A 17,000-nucleotide genomic window follows, 5' to 3' on the forward strand; every position below is an offset into this window, starting at 1 on the left:
CCACTGGAGCAGCTAGGATTGAGGTCTTACTGTAGCTCTAAGGCACCTGTGAGGTGTCCAAGTTTCAAACTGCTCCTCTAATCTGTAGGCCACCACGAATAGATTTGCCAGTAGGAAACAGTTTAAATGTAGTTATAATACTAATTCTTTTTAATTCTGTTCAGGTTGCCATTCAAGAGTAGTTTGATCCAAACACACTGTGATGTTCACAAAAGTAAAGAAGCATTTGTGGATAAAATGTTCCATTTATTTGTCAACTTATTTATTATTTACACATTTGCATCTAACCGTATCCTCCACAAACTTTATATAATTACACTTTGTTCAAGGTAATATAACTTAAGAATATGATGACTGTGTTTTCTGTGTATTCTGGCTCTGGCCCACGGTAGCTGCCAGTCCACCTAACCACCACTGAATTAACTGAAATAACAGTATGATACACATACAGTCACAGGTGTGAACACACAAACACACCTTTAAAACATAAATACTTCTTTAGACTGAGTTGTGGTTGACCAAATAGTTCTCTGAGAGTATAACTTACTGTGGTACAGTAATGTGAACAAAAAACAGAAAGGATATAAATAAACATACAGTATGCTGTCAATATATACACAGGAAATGTAAAAACTCACTGATGACTCATTCTCTGTTGCAGCACCAATGATAGGTTTCCCCTGAAGAACCTACCACATAGAAGGCGAGGCTACAAAAAATATGTAGTGTATCAAAAAAATGGTTCATAAATTAGAAATGACCAAATCAACATAAGTACTTATACAACATAACAAATCTTGATGTAACCGGTACATACAACACAAAGGCAAAAAAAAAAAAAGACTAACTTGACATGAGCAACTATTCTAGAAAGCAAATGAGCAGGTAGAGGTAGAGCACCATCTGTCGAGATGTGCAGGTCCAACTGGGAAGGACCAAAGACAAAAATATCATGAAAACAATGTAAAATATAGCCTTTGATCAGAGAATGAAATATTTAAAGCAGTCACACATTATCCACATGCTATTGCACTCATAAAAAACCTTTAGTTAGACAGTGCTCCTATGTAGAGGCCTGGCACGCTCCTTCGGGTTAAGCCTCTGCTTAGGATGGTCTGGGTGTGTTTGAGGGTTTGGACAGGCTGCTGCTTAGTGAGGCCCTACCCTGTGATCAGGGAGTAATATCGGTCCATATACAGCAACCTAAGCACCATTCGACTAATAATTATCAACAAAACAAACTTTACACAGTTATCGATAAATACTGGTATACACTGCTCTCCTTTGGCCTTCTTGGCCTGGATGTTCCGCAGAGATTGAGTTCTTCCATGCAGACCTGCCTTCGATGGGACATATGCTGTCCAACAGGTCCCATTAACGGTTTCCGTGGCAAAGTCTGATGGACACTCGCTCTTTGGTAGACAGCCTTGTATTTTAGTAGCTCATGTAAATAGGCTACATGAGCGGTGATGTTGGTGTCAGAGGAAGCAGACTGGATCGATTTCTATATGTCGCTGACTATCGGGCTGTGATGTGGGAAACTCCTGTATGTCTACAATAGGTAGCTGACGACTGTCCTGAGTATGGAAGAAGAAACGTGACTGGTGCCAGCTGCCATCTTGGATCTGAAAGAGGATAGGTGGAGGAAAGAAACAAAGAAACATCATTCAACGGATTCAAATATTCCAAACTGATAAAAGGCATACATATTGCAGAATAACTTTGGAAATGTATTTCAAATTTTCTTAAAATCCAGGTCTAATATAAAAGCTTAATGTATCTCTTCAAATATAATAATAATATTTGTGCGAGTTTCTTAAGAATGAAAAGAGCTGCATGTTAGAGCTTTTCTGCAAACCAGCTCTGTCAGTGTCTTCACAGAAAAAAAGGCACAGCTGTATCAACCAGACCAGTCAAAATCTCAATGGGTGAAACACTAAGATGAATTTAGCTGTCAAGTCTGTTTAGTCCTATGATTTGCTGAATCAGTTCTCTGTCCGGCTCATCACCTTGCACTCATCTTGTAGCACATGTGGTTCAAGTAGTGTGTCTTTCTCAAACATCTGTTTGTTCCAGCCACGAAACCGAAGTGTAGTGCTGTCCTGCGGTATGGATCCAGCGGAGCTGAAGCTGTCTGTGGTGTCGTAGGGAGAATCATTTAGGCAGTGGACTGTGATGCTGTGGCTGGCCTCGGTACTCAGTAAATGGAGAAACTTCATTTGGACTTTCCCTACACCAAACACCATCTGCGGCGGAAAGCAGAAACACCAGTGTGATCAGTCTGCCGTCATGACCACAACAGGATAAAGACTTGCATTTCAAACATTTGAAAGACTGTGACAAAACCTCCAACAGTGTCTCCTCCTTTAAAGCAAAGAATGGAGGGCTGTTGCAGTTACTGCTCATCCAATTTTAAATATTTGGATTGCAGTTATGTTACAGTGAATTGCAGTTAGTGGAAATGTTCAAAGAATCAACTGACATGAATGGAGAGGGGAATGACAGAATGACACCTGTCTGCAACATCCAAACCACGGCACGATAACCGCTATTTCTATTAATTTAGGCTGAACCCTTTCTTTTATCCAGCACTGTGACATGTAGCTACGTTTGCCGCTTCAGCGTTACCTTATTAGAGGCTACTGGATGTAAACAGGTCTGCCCTCCTGCAGTAAAGTTGCAGAAGACCTTGAAGGCATCAGAAGTACAGCCCAAGTTTGGATCAATCCAGAACCAACCTGAAAGACCCGAATTCAAAGAGAGGACAGACAGAGTGAGACAGAGAGACAACAAGAATTCTACGCATGCAAACACTCCCATTCGCTTCAACTTTTGTAACAACAAAAAAATCATATTTTGAAAATTCTCTCGCCACTTCACAGACTCTCACCATCTTTGAGGTTTTGATGACAGTCGAGCAGATCTTTGCAGACACGAGCCGGGTTCTCCCGCGTGCCCAGAGGCTTTTTGATGCTCTCAATCACACTGCTTAAATAACGAAGAGTCTTGAGTATCTCAGTATTCTGGTCTGGCAGGCCCATCTCTGTGTTCTGGAAACTCTGGTGAAGAATGGGAAAGATAACATCGTCAAACTCCAACACTCTATATCAATCCCTGCGGTACAGTTACAATACCAACTGTAGCATTACAATTTTTAACTGATATGCCAACTTATCTGCCATCCATCCAAATATCACCCCGTGCATTGAGTGCATGAGTGCCTTACCTCCGTCCTGAGCTCAGCGTTAGAGTCAGATAGACCGTAGACTGCTGAGTCATCATATATCTGCCTCTGTGGATTCAAGATCAGCAAATTCAGTTTAATGAAAACATAACAGATTCAGTGGCCTGTTCATTATTTAACTGAAAGATTTTAATCCGTACGCTTGTTCATTGGCTATAGAAAACATGGCCGTTTCAATACGGGTGCAGTTTATAGAGAAAACTTTAATAGGATAAGAATACACTTTAATACCAGAGGACAGCAGTAAAATAAGTCTTGCGTCAATAAACCTTCACATTCCTGACTTCAGTAGGGGGGAAGGATAACACGTTCCACTCAGCATAAACACTACAGTTATCACGTAATGTGTGTAAACATTAGGCATCTGATCTAGTTGTTTTTCTGGGTTCCTAGAACTGTTCGAGGTCATTCAGATAGAAGAAAGCTACACTTTATCCACAAGTTAGGACAGATAATGAATGTGAAGAGGGTTGCTCTCGCAGTGCCAAAGAACACTAATCACTGATCTCCACTGGCAACGCTACTGAAACTAAATTACAAGTGTTCTCACAAGTCTTATCACTGAAATGGATGAATTGTTGGCTCGTCTGTAGTTCAGCAAATAAGTAAACAAAATGCTTTGCCTGGCTCTGTCACAGTCTGGCTTTGCTCGGCTGTCAGGGAAATGGCTCCAATCAAATGTCTCTATGTCTTTGAAAAGTCTTCTGAAGCTTGGACAGTCACACTGATTGGGTTTCAGGAACAGAGACAGAGGGAACAGGATTGCTCTCAGACTGAGAGTAAGACATACAACAGGATGCAGGATTTAGCCAACTGTAAAATGCAGGGTTTTTTTTTTTTTAATCCATTATCCTTCAACGTTACGGTCCAAACTTTATGCCTTTCACATCAAATTCAAAACAGGCCTTGTGACTTCTAGCAGATCCAGTCTATGAGAGTGAAGCACTTACTGTGGGACCTGGAGCACCAGGAGGTCCCTAACGTGGGAAGAAAGAAGAAGACAAAATGAGTGACACAGTGATCCCATTGTGGGTTCAGTTTATTCCTGGTAAACCAGAAATCAGCCTTGTTTGGACTGACCACATAAATCTGGAGTAGATTAGTCTTTTTTATTTCGTAATGCATATATAGAGGAGAATTGTACTTTCTCAATCTGAGATCGTCCATATGACAATGCCACCAGCCATTCGAAATTGTTTTGTCCTGTTTTTATTCATTCTGGTCCAAAATTAAAAATTCTGCCTTGACTGACAGAATTAGAAGCGCACCAATCCACAATGCTCTATAATTAGAGATATTGCAGCGCTTAACTGTTACATTTAAAGAGTATTTGTAGTATAAAGCTGAAATGTGATAGGGAGGTTAACACTTACTCTGGGTCCTGGACTTCCTTGTGGTCCTTGAGGCCCCTATAAATGTGAGAAAATCAGTGTTAAAATAGCTAAAACGTGCATTATGTATTGTTTACTCCTGTTTGATTTGATAACCTGAAGACTTTACTGTAGCAACCAATGTGACAACTCCCGCACCTAAATACCCCACTGCTAGCCGAGAGCTTTAAAAATAACATGCACCGGGTAACTCAAGTACAGCACTGCAGTGAGCAGAGCAGCACTCATGATTCATTTTCTCCCCTCGCCTTTCTCTGTGATGCTGTGAGGAAGCCGGGAACTGACTGTGTATCACGTTGTACATAAGCACAGTGGTTAGCTACTGCCCCCTCTGGCTGACTGTTCTATAGGAGCTACCTAGGGCAGCTGGACTTTATTAAGTCTGTTGGTGGGGTTCCAGGTAGTTCACGTCCTTATACGTGAGCGTTTGCACATATTTGACACCATGAGTGTCTGAGAAAAGGCGAGAGTGAAGGAGCCATTGTGTACACTGCGTTCATGACTGTGTGCATGTATCTTACTACAGTTTGCATTACAGACTGGGAGCAGGGATAAAGAAGTGACTCTGCGGATTGCGCTGTGGTTCGCCATGCTAATATTTTGACAAGGCATTTCCTCAACAGTGTTTACACAAGACGGTCTGACAGTGCTGTAAGGCCCCACAGCGAGCTCCAGGAGATACTGAGTAACGGCTGCTTTCGCTGCGACTCAGCCACAGCAATATGCTGTCACTTCAGCACAGTCATGAAAACAAATCTACTGCAGAACCCCAGCTAACTTCATTCATCACTGAGCGGCCTTTGTCATCTGCAGTAGGTCCTTTTTCACTGCTACAATCTGCTTTGAGGTGGTGCCGTGATAACCAGCAAAGCTTTCTCTGTAAGGTATGTGAAGTATATCAGCATGTAACCATACGTATATCATAAATCATTATCATATAATCAGACTGACAGACTTTTCAGTGTCTGACTCCTGGTTTGACTCAGATCTTACCATTTCGCCACTGTTTCCCTTTGGACCCCTGTACCCCTGTGGAAAAGAAGTAACAACATGAAAACACACACAGTACAGTATCCACCTCTGTATTCTATGGAAACCAGAATTAGCACATTTCCAGTTGACAGACTGGTTTTATTAAAAGGAAAAGAGTATTTAATTACTTCCATTGTGCCTACATCTTTCTCAGTACTACAGAATGATCACTGTCTACTGATTGCCTTGTTACATAATTTTTGTTACACACACACACACACACACACACACACACACACACACACACAGAAACCTACGGGTTTTCCCACTGGGCCCATCATTCCTTCAGGGCCGACAGGTCCAGTGAATCCCTGAAACAAACAGTAGGATGGATTATGAACAAGTCTGTCTGAATTTAGACATTGAAGAAGGTGGTCACCATGTATCCAGCAGACTTCAGGGTGGCCTAAGTGATTACAATGAAAGTTGTGCTTACTCTGTTTATGTCTTCATAGGGGCTTGGTTACACAACTGAATCTTGTATTCCTTTTTGTAATTTTGAGGTTGGACTTCAAGCAGTACATCTGGAGAAAGTACAGTGGTGTGTCTACAGATTCTATTTTTGCTAAACTTACCAGAGCCCCCATTGGGCCTTTTGGGCCAGGGATGCCTCTCAATCCCAAATCACCATTAGGCCCCTGTTTGAAGGAAGAAGAGGTCTTGTCAATCCTCGTGTGTCATTATACAGGGGCTCTATGTATAAATCTCAGCTGCTCTTCTGTTATGTTGTATATATATTTTACACTCTGAAGTGTCGGTTGGGTACTCAGTCGCTTACCGACGGCCCTGGAAAGCCCTGTAAACCAACCATTCCCAGATCTCCAGATTCCCCCTACAAGCAGAAAAGACAATAACATCATAGCAACAGAGGAGTCTCGCCTTTTGGACTCTTTCATTGTAGCATTTAGCATGCATTTAACAAACACATCATTTAATAAGCTAGGGTGTGTGAGATGTGTACTTTCGGGTGATTTTTCATTCCATCTTACAGGTCCAGACACAGCAGGAACACAGTAAGTTGGCCATTTAAAAATGTCCTCGTCCATTTGAAAGTACTGGGGCAGACACAGTCTATAGCAGGTGCAGATCGCTCTAACACCCTCTTAGAAACGCACACTGTGGGTTTAGGTGTCTGTACCCTCCTCTGTGTCTGAGCACTGTCTGTCATCCAGGGTGGCAGACACCATGTTTGTACAGCCAGTCATCCACATCCTCTAGACAGCTCTGCTTTCGGGCCAGCGACTTTGACCGAGAAACTCTATTCACTGAAAAGTGTAAAGGGATCTGACCCAAGGGCCTGAGTCCGCTCTCTGTTTCACAAGCATCAATGAAGGCAGCTAGTGGAGGGAGGGGAGAGCAAGGGATTGAATATTGTTTCTTTTTTCTTCCTCTTTGAGGAGTTACATAAGTAAAGTGGAGCACCTCTTTTTCTGGTCCCTGGAGTGTGAGGATCTTACATAACTTGGCCTTAGCAGGCGGAATGTTTCCATTCCTGGTCTCGCCCAGATAATTTGTTACTCCACTCGGGGTGGAAAAGTGTCAGACACACACATTATAAACCCCACCACAGACTGGCTATCTAAACCCCCGGAGCTATATTCAGAGAGGTATTAAAGAATGTATATAAGCTTATAAAACCCCTTTTTAAACAAGAACATTCCTTGGTATGGTATCAATTTAAAAAGTACAATGCAGTGACCTATATTCTTATGACTTGAACAGTTCAGAAAGACACGTGTTCATATGCAAAAGACATTTGAATGAACGTCAAAGAAAAAAGCATGAATGTGAGGATCAAACAGTTACAAATAAACACCAGAAATAGAAGAGAAGAAGAGTACAACCAGACGCATCGGAGGAGGATTTCGTCACATAATATATCTTGTCATGTATCATCTGTCTATCAACAGTTCAGCTGTACTTGATGTCGCTTCTCGCTTTCTTGGGATGGTGGCATGTTTGAGGTTCAGATCTGTCAGTAGCTTTCACAGTAATAAGTGCAAGATAGTGACAAATCTGAAACTCATGTGCCAATATCCCAACAAATTACCCCAAACTGCCACAATATCTACAGTTGAACAGTTTCTCCAGTCTATGGAAATAAACATGAAACTATTTTAAGGTGGACTTTTGCTTTAAACCACAAATGCCTGTATATACTCACTGGTTGTCCTTTGGGTCCGAGGTCACCTTTCCTGCCCTGGTCACCTGTAGTCCCCTCCATGCCTTTGCTTCCCGAGGCTCCCCTGTCCCCTGGCAGTCCCAGTTCTCCCTAAACCAAAAAGGTCAGCAGTTAAGTTGTTAGCACAACTTAAAGGAACAAGGAAAATGTTTCTTCACCAGACACCTTTTTGTACAATCAAGACACGCTACAACAACTAGGTTGACAAGGATCACTATTATTGCTCTCACCTTCTGACCGGACGGTCCTCTTTCTCCAGGTGGTCCAGGAAGTCCAACCTCTCCCCTGGATCCTGGACGTCCAACAGGTCCCTCTTGTCCCATCAAGCCTCTCTGACCCTGAATGCACACCAGAATTGACATCAATACAATTTCAATTGTAAATGTCAAATCAAAATGTCAATGAACAGCATGGTTATATATAAAATATACAAAGAATATATAAAAAGATCTTTTGACTGAGAAAAACGTATTTTTTCTGAAAATTTTCTAAGATTTTGGAACCTGTATAGTTTATATTCCTGTTTACAGCAAGCATGCTTCATCTTATGCCTTTGCTAGAGCATTGATACTTCTCTTGGCACTACAGCCATTACTGTTGAACAGTAGAAAAGCACGGAACCATGTGCAGTGTGTATGAGCGTCTTTGCATCAGATACAAACAAAACGGTAACACACTCTTCAAAACACTGCCCCATGGTGCTATTAGTGGTAAAAAAAAATAAATAAAATAAAATAAAAATAAATTCTGTGTGCTACGTAAGTACGTGATACCTGATTTTTTGCTCTAAAACAGTTGAAACTCACTTGTGCTGTCTGAGCATCCTTGAATGTATTAACATGGAAAGGTTTTCAACGGCCATAACAGCCAGTGGCAAGTTATGTCAAACAAAGGCAGTTTATACCCAATGCTCACCCAGCAGTACAGTCCTTTACGTAAGGAATAACACTGGATACAAGTACAGGTATGTGCAGGGCATTGCTATAAAAAAAGAAATATATATAATTGACAAATTACTTCACTTCTTTTCAGTGTTTCAACTTTGTTTCTTTCAATGCATCCAAACACATTTCTAAATGTGTTGGGTAGTCACAGCTGTAAGCCACACTGCTGAAGTCTGACCCCTCTCCTGGTTATAACATTTCTTGACAGTGTGCTCCGCAAGTGTACTCATAAAACTGACTGCCTGTCACTGAGTTGTTGTCTCGCACCGCAAACCACAGCGGTTTCCTGCTCCATCAGCAGGGTGGTGAGGCAGACGGGAGTGAGTGATATTAGAATAACAGATTGAGTGGGTCACATATGGCGGCTTGTTCCTCGATCACCGCGAGGAGAGCGGATGAGTCAGGAGCCGGGTTGGAATTACACTGCTGTAGGTTAACTGGTGAACCCCCAACCTGCAGGTGCTGAGTAGCTCTTGCGTAAGAAAAACCCGCTGTCTATCATCTTAATAAGATCACTCAGAGATTTAATTAAATCTGACTCATCCAAACCTGACAGACAAACATGCTGAGCTTTTATCAGGATCCCCAATTACAGCGTTATAACCTCTTTCTGACCATGTCCATTGTGATAGTCATGATCTTAAGGGTTTTTCCTTCAGCACACAGCAATCCAAACTAACAGAACTTTACTTAATACCAAATATGTTGACACAAGCACACAGATGCTGGAAAATAAGCTTCTGCACTGTCAGTACATGATTTCTGACCATCATGTTACTAAGCTCATCCAGTCCTGTTTTCTTCAGCTAAGAACATCACTAAAATCAGATGAATGCTGTCATCTACCGATCTTTAACTACTGATTCACACCTTCACTGTCTCCCACTTAGATAACAGTAATTCCCTGTACAAGTCAAGCTGCTCTAGAAGGTTTGCAGTTGGCTCAAAATGCAGCTGCCAGGCTGATGACTGGAACTAGCAGACAGTCCCACATTACCCCTGTTCCCTCCATTGGCTTCCAGTAAAATTTAGAATAAACAACAAGATCCTGTTGGTTACTGATAAGGCTCTGCATGACCTTGCCCCAGTGACATTTCTGATCACCTCGTTCTGTATTCCACTTCTCAACCACTCCAATCCGCTAATCTTGGCCTTTTATCCAATTCTGGCTTTGTTTTGGTTTGATTTTTGTCTGATTGTGCTGTTTCATACTGTTTTTTTTACCTTATTTGTTCACTTGTTTTTATCTTTTTGTGCGTTGACATATGTAAGCAAACTTAGGTCACAGTCGGCATTTTGAGGCTTATTAATACAAATTAGCCATCATCAAAGCTTCCTGATGTTATTTCTTCTATTGAACGGCTAACCCAAAGGCAGGAGCCTCCAGTAAAATCACCTGTCTGGTGCTTCAAGTTTGAAACACACTGAGTGCTGGTGAAAATTTGTCAGTTTGATTTCTGAAAATTACCTTGACTGCATTTCTTTCTTGTTGCTCTCCACTATTACACTGTCCAATAAAGCAGAAACGATCCAGATCTGTGTTTTAAAAAGGTCTTTTCCCTTCACCGTGCCAATGCATCCAACTGGCAATGCAAATAGAAATGAATATGCAGCAGGTAATGAGGAAAACAATAAATAAGAAGATAATTCACAATCATTATGGAAATAATGACTAACAAGGACAGAGGATGAGGAGTATTCTGCAGGGACTCTGCAGCCTGCCAGCAGAGGCAGAAGAAAGCCATATTACAGTATCTTTCCCACTATGGAAGCACATAGTGTGAAACTGAAAATAGAGTTTCCTGTAGACCTCTCCCACTGAGACAGCCCTGCATGCTTTGTAGTGGAAGAGGAACTCGACACTACTGAAGCAGACTCTTGGCTCAACAAAACCTGCTATCTCCAGACACAGCTCACGTGCACGAACAGGTCTCTCTGAATAAAATAAAGCAGATTTCTTTCAATTTACAGCTAGTACATAATATATTCAAATTATAGAAAATATCTTGTGTGATTTAGGAGCTGTAGAGTATGGGATGAATTCTGCTAGCAAGAAACCGCATCAATTCAGTCAAAGTGAAAAACATCAGTGGCCAAAATTAGACTTGCTAGACTTTTACACAGCAACATTATATAAATGAAAGCCAGACAGAAAGGACTTGGCTTTCCAACTCTTGGCTGAAAAGGACAAGGACATTCATGCATGAAATCCCAATCCTCTCTGGCTGCACACGTATTTGGATAAGCCCGCTGCGTCGCGACCAGAGTAAGCCAATCAAATCAAACAAGGCATTTAATGATTAGTCAATCTCAGTCGTTTGTCTCACTCTTAAAACTACAGATGGTAACAGCTGAAGGAGAGCTTTGGGGAATCAGACATCATCAAATGAAATCCCCGTGCTTAGGTGGACAATGTGGCCCACGTTAGCAGGATGGCTGAATGGGTAGTGAGGTCTATATGGTGTCTCCTGAGGCACTCTGTGGTCTAATGCAGCTAAGAACGAAAAACAATAAGGTGATTTAAATTATCTGTTGCTGCATTTCACCTCTGATGTTTGGACCATTTTTAACTTGTTTCCAGCAGTCCACTTTCTGTCGGTAATATTCATACAGCTTTATTCATCGTGGACCATATTTGGTCAATCTCTGCCAGAGCAATGAAGATTTAACTTGCCGTAAGCTTGTTGAGTGACCAGTGAAATCTGTGAAGGCAAGGTCCTTAAAAGGTAAAGGTGAGGAGTGTCTGTCGTTGGCTTCATATATCCTCTAAACAGACCACAAGTCAGCTATAGAGGTTAGAAGTACAGTAAAGGATATCTTCCTCTGGAAAGTTCAGTTATGTAAGTAAATATTCTGACTTCATCTGTGACCTGTCTGTGGTGCTGAAGACGAACGTTCTGAGACAGAGCATGAAACTGGTTTCCTGTGTGTGTGTGAGCGTCAGCCACACTGTCAGCTTTGTTATTTACAAATATGAATCTCCACAATGTCATTTTTGATGGGTCACTATTGTTGTAGCTCACTTGTGTCTACCGTGTTATATGGGGTCAAACTCGTCATGATCCATGTAGCTCAATCACCTCTGTCCTAACTGACGTGAGAAGAACACATCAGTGAGCTGTGCCTTTTATATGTTTACCAGATATATGAGTGGCCAAACAGGCAAGCAAATCAGCTACTTATAACTTAACCCTATTTAGTATTTGTTTTAATGCTGACTGCACTTAAGAAGGGCAAAGATCCATTAACAGAGTGAGATGCGTTGGCAGGAACAGAGAGGCATGAGAGCAACAGAGCTGCCAGAACACAGAGACATCGTGGGGACACATTTCCTGTAGAGAAACAACATCAACAGAACTAGCTGTGTAATGTAAAAGCTTATTTCACCGTGTGTGTGTTTGATGTTTAGGGGGTAGGATCGAAACATAATGGGATGTCCATCTGTAAAGCTGCAATTATATTCAGATAGGTACATACATTACTATCTATACGATACCGTCGTTGATTACCTGTCGTCCTTGTTTTCCTGGAAATCCTGGTAAACCGGTCAGTCCTGGGGGACCATCCGCTCCTGGGTAGCCCTTCATTCCCATTAGTCCAGGTAAGCCAATCAGGCCCTGAAAGATTATCATAACAATGACAATGTCACTTAATCTCAGCAATCTTGTGCTGTGTTTAAAGTGCACTGAGATTACTTGTCAATCAAACAGTGTGACTTATGTTGACTTTTTGTTGAATTTGTCCATTCTTCCTTCTTTGTCTATTTGTACATTCTGTCACTCAAGTTTTATTTTCTCGAGTTTGCACTTCACCTATTGTGCAAAATGCATAAAGTTATTTTCTTGCGCTGGTGGACGAAATTAATTCCTGACGGAGAGCAGTTTTAAGTTCCACGATCTTTGAGCTGCTGTGTCTCTCTGAGCCATGCATGTGGTGGAGGTGGTGTGATGCTCACTTCAATGCCAGGAGATCCACTCAGCCCCCTTTCTCCTTTCTTTCCTGCTGAGCCCTGAACAAACACACACGAAGAGCAAAATATACATGGGCACTCACAAAAACACACAAGGTTATACAGTATGTCTCATTCGCTTCCTATTGAAGAGCGGGACATTATAAAGAGCATGTCTAATATGAGTCTTATGGCGAATCCAAGGTCAGGACTGTTTCTGTACTTTACTCAGTCCAGACAGTCAAAGAAATATACACTACTGTTAACTGTATATTTAACACCTTAGATGGCACTGGATTAAATCACACTGATGTGTTTGCATAACACTAAAACACACCTCCACTGCATAATGTTTTATTTAATAATATATAAAATATACAAATGCTAGAGTAAATTGACATGCTTAACAATATAAACATCATAAACTTCATTTATATTTGCACATTTCAAAGCCAAGTCAAAAAGACAAACAGGGTATCAACTAAGATAACAGAAAAATATATGTAAACCATCCTCTTGCTTAACATATTTTCTCTCCCTGGTACAGTAAGTTATGTATGTGCAGTCCTAGAGAGCTATCCCCCAAGGAATGCCTCACCAAAGTGCTTAATTTGAAACAGATATACAGCAGATCATAAACGTTCCAGTGTTTCCTGGCAGACAGTTAATGTATTGGTGTTTCTGAACAGATGGGTCTATATGTTGCACGTGACAACACTGCTCAAACTCAAGGTTCAAACTCAAGCCAGGCTGAATACACTGAACTGGTTATATAATCACTCTTCAATCACGTACAAGCTGTTTCACATGTGGAAGAAAGTCAGTGGTGTCTGGGAACCTGTGAATACTCCACTATTAAGAAGGCTATGTGGAAGTTGATCAGAGAGGCTCGAAGTGAAAATGAAGTTATGTAATCAGGAGGCCAGTGACTTAAAAGGATCTGACAGCTAAGAAAGCAAAGCCTAACAGTTCAGGAAGACTTGTTTTACCAAAAGATGTCTGCTTTGATGCCAACTGCTATGGCTTCAGGGTGTTTCTGCAAACTGTTGAATACGGAAACCCTGAGAGGCAAGTGAAAAAAATTGTAGTGATGCCTTTTCTAAATCAGATCTATGTTGTTTTCTCTCCTGTTTATGACATAAACACAGGTGAAATAGGTTTTTGCCAGGATAATCTTCCAAGTTCCTTTTTTTATTTCCGTGAAACAGGAGGGGGGAAAAAAGTTTTGCCAGGAACATTTCGTTGTTGTAATACTATGTTCTGCCACAGGGGACTGAGGTGCACCACCATCCCATGTTGTACAGCAGGGGTAGGAGCCTCTGGGGACATACACATCCTGCAAGACCTGTGATTCAATTCTTCAATACAAAAAAGCAATAACTTTTGTCAGTAATTAAAAAAATAATATAAAATAGTAGACCAACACATTTTTTCTAGTGGTCCCTGTACGCAACAAGCGGTTGATATCACACGAATACTAAAATAATCATGACGACTGTTGGCAAAAAAAGGACACTTAGAGTATTGCGCCTTCCAACAGAAAAGGACAAACTGTTCTTTTTTGTTGATGTCAAACCAGTATGTCTAGGTTAGTTTTTTGTGGACTTGCTCGCAGTGATGAAAATCTCAAGAGTCATCACAGCTTTCACAAGACACATTTTGACAGAGACCAGGTTTTATGGTGAAGCTGATAGCTAAGAAGCTAAAACCTCATTCAGAAGGAGAATTTGTGAAGGAGAGTTTTGTTGCTGCTGCAGAGCTGATAGAAAACTGTTCCGAACTGACAGCTAGTCTGGAATAATTCATAGAGATGAAGAGAAAACCTGTGGTGGAAACTCAGTGATAGCGAGTGCTCTGTGATTTGGCCTTCATGGTGGATGTTAGCAAGCAGCTCTCAGAGCTGAATTAAAGCTGTGCCAAGTGCAAATGAAAAAGATGAACACTACAACTAAAGCACTGAGCAGCTCTTTCCAAAACTGACACTTGCAAAGACTTGACTGACCCAAAGCTAGAAAACGAGCTGCGAGTAGCATCATCGTCATCATCATCATCATCATCATCATCACCATCACTTACATCTAACATCAGATGCCTCACCAAGGAGTAGCAGTTCAGCCATCGCAGAGGTTAGTGTGATACATGTGTTTAGTATGGCCAAGGGAACTCCACAGGGGCCATGGCCACCCACATACAATTGCTGGACCCTCAAAAGCGAGCACCCCCCCCCATTGCATATACATTATAAGCCCCACACACACACACCTGTTTCACAAAACAAATGTAAGGAAAGATCAGACAGATTAGATCAGAAAGATTGTCCCGGCACAACCTGTGTTTCACCTGTCACAAGCACAGGAGAGGAAACAATCTAGAAGAACATGGATCACCAAAATGTTTTTTCTTCCTCACTTGCCTCTCAGGATTTCTGTAATATAAGGTTCAATGAACAAAAGCAAAATATCTTAGACAGACATCGATGGGAAAAAAGGACAACTTAGATGTGTAGAGTCGTGTGTTCAGGGTGGTTGTGAAAACTTGCTTTATTTCTCTCAATGCTTTCCATTCTTCATTCTGTAGTCAAAAGCCTATTTCTACCACCTGGTTTCTGATACTTGACTAAAATTCCGCCACAGCTGAGATGACCTCATCAACCACAGCTCAAAGTCTTTGTACTTTGGCTGAATGCCTGTGGTTGCAGTAAACAGAAGGATTTGCTTTTATTCACAGCGTCATTTATAAACCAGCCCAACCAACCCCAACCCTGCCTGACTGAACAAGGCTCATACATTTATGTATTTATTCATACATTTATTGGTTTTGTTCAGAGTTAAAGGCCTATTCAGCACAAAAAAAAATAAAAACCTAGTACTAGAAACCGATGCTGAAATCTCCTGCATCTTATCTGCAGGAAGAAGGCCGAGCTCAACGACTTCTCAAGCTCTTTACTTTATACATCAGAGAAGTCATATACGTAGACGTGTGTTTGATTTGCCTGCTGAAGGAATTCGAATGGACTCACCGGTGCACCTATCTCTCCCTTTGGGCCTGGTTCTCCAGGGACGCCTGGTGATCCCTGAACAAAGCAAGAAGACAAACACACACGCAAACAACAACACTGAGCTGTGATTTGATCCATCCTCCATTTACACAATAACTGTCATTGAAATGGTTACCTTTTTCAGGAAGACATTATTGCTTGTATTCTATTATTGTTATTGTTAATCTGAGCCTGTCCATTTTGGACACACAGGATAGCACAGAATCCCACTTGGGGCACATTCACACTCTTGAGGAGATAAACCCTGCTGATTTAAATGACTCTATGCCCTTCATATTTACACATTTCATATATTTAGTCCCACTATTGGTAAGGTTGTTTCGTCCTTTCCAACACTTACTAACTACAGACATTTACTGACTTACCGGTGGGCCTTGTGGTCCAATAGCTCCACGAGATCCGATGGTACCAGCATGGCCCTGAAACACAATTTTAATATAGATTATATATTATATTTGTCTCTCCAATTCTCGGTCCTATCAGTGCCTGATGTCTGAGAGACCTCACAAATACATATATGTTTTCTCGTGAGTACCATTTACAGAACAGGAAAGACAACTGCTCAATTACAGGCTCTACAGTCGCAAAACCAAGTTTTACTATATGTATACCATCACAACCCTGATTCCAAAAAAGTACAAAGAGAATACATTTAATGTTTGACCTCATGAACACATTTCAAAGAAGGTGGGTCAGGAGCAACAAAAGACTGGGAACACTTCTTAAAACCGGCTATGTTAAGATAAACACACATTTTGTGAGTCCCAACCTTTTCGGAATAGGGGTTGTAAGACAGGTTTAGTAAACAGGATTTGTAAATTCTGCACTCAAATGAAGAAAAGCGAGACTGACCTAATAGAGTATTTAATAGACATCTGGGGAATGATGACTGCCAAAACTAAATATTAGTTGTTATGACTATGAACCCAGCTGGAGCTGGAGCTGGAAATGGGTCACGGTTATCTCTAGTGATTCTTCACAGGACTGTCCTTATAACAGTTATACAAGTGTTACCCAACAGTTTGGGTCTCTCTACATTCGGAGAATTCTAAGCAGGGTCCTGAGAGGGTCTGGGATGATTTCAAATCTTTGAAAAACTATGACTGGAGATGTACCGCATCCTTGAGTTTTTGGTCATTTCACTGTTTTTCTTTTATCGATATATTGTTGATCAGCTTTGCCTGTTCAGAATCATCCATT

General features: G+C 41.3%; 1 protein-coding gene across 1 annotated transcript in view; it reads right to left on the minus strand.

Moving 5' to 3' along the window:
* Positions 1–260: 260 nt before the first annotated feature.
* Positions 261–17,000, minus strand: part of LOC121605811 (collagen alpha-1(XXIV) chain) — an 89,806-nt gene continuing 73,066 nt past the window's right edge. Inside the window, exons 44-60 of the mRNA XM_041935896.1 lie at positions 16,166–16,219; positions 15,762–15,815; positions 12,749–12,802; positions 12,303–12,410; positions 8,080–8,187; positions 7,832–7,939; positions 6,446–6,499; positions 6,243–6,305; positions 5,925–5,978; positions 5,629–5,664; positions 4,618–4,653; positions 4,195–4,221; positions 3,227–3,292; positions 2,891–3,059; positions 2,629–2,738; positions 2,010–2,246; positions 261–1,625 (exon numbers count right to left, since the gene is read on the minus strand). Coding sequence (XP_041791830.1) covers positions 1,479–1,625; positions 2,010–2,246; positions 2,629–2,738; positions 2,891–3,059; positions 3,227–3,292; positions 4,195–4,221; positions 4,618–4,653; positions 5,629–5,664; positions 5,925–5,978; positions 6,243–6,305; positions 6,446–6,499; positions 7,832–7,939; positions 8,080–8,187; positions 12,303–12,410; positions 12,749–12,802; positions 15,762–15,815; positions 16,166–16,219 — 1,485 coding nt within the window. The 3' untranslated portion in view covers positions 261–1,478. The remainder of the gene's footprint in view (positions 1,626–2,009; positions 2,247–2,628; positions 2,739–2,890; positions 3,060–3,226; positions 3,293–4,194; positions 4,222–4,617; positions 4,654–5,628; positions 5,665–5,924; positions 5,979–6,242; positions 6,306–6,445; positions 6,500–7,831; positions 7,940–8,079; positions 8,188–12,302; positions 12,411–12,748; positions 12,803–15,761; positions 15,816–16,165; positions 16,220–17,000) is intronic.

This window comes from Chelmon rostratus, chromosome 4 (genome assembly GCF_017976325.1).
Source record: "Chelmon rostratus isolate fCheRos1 chromosome 4, fCheRos1.pri, whole genome shotgun sequence".
Classification (NCBI taxonomy): domain Eukaryota; kingdom Metazoa; phylum Chordata; class Actinopteri; order Chaetodontiformes; family Chaetodontidae; genus Chelmon; species Chelmon rostratus.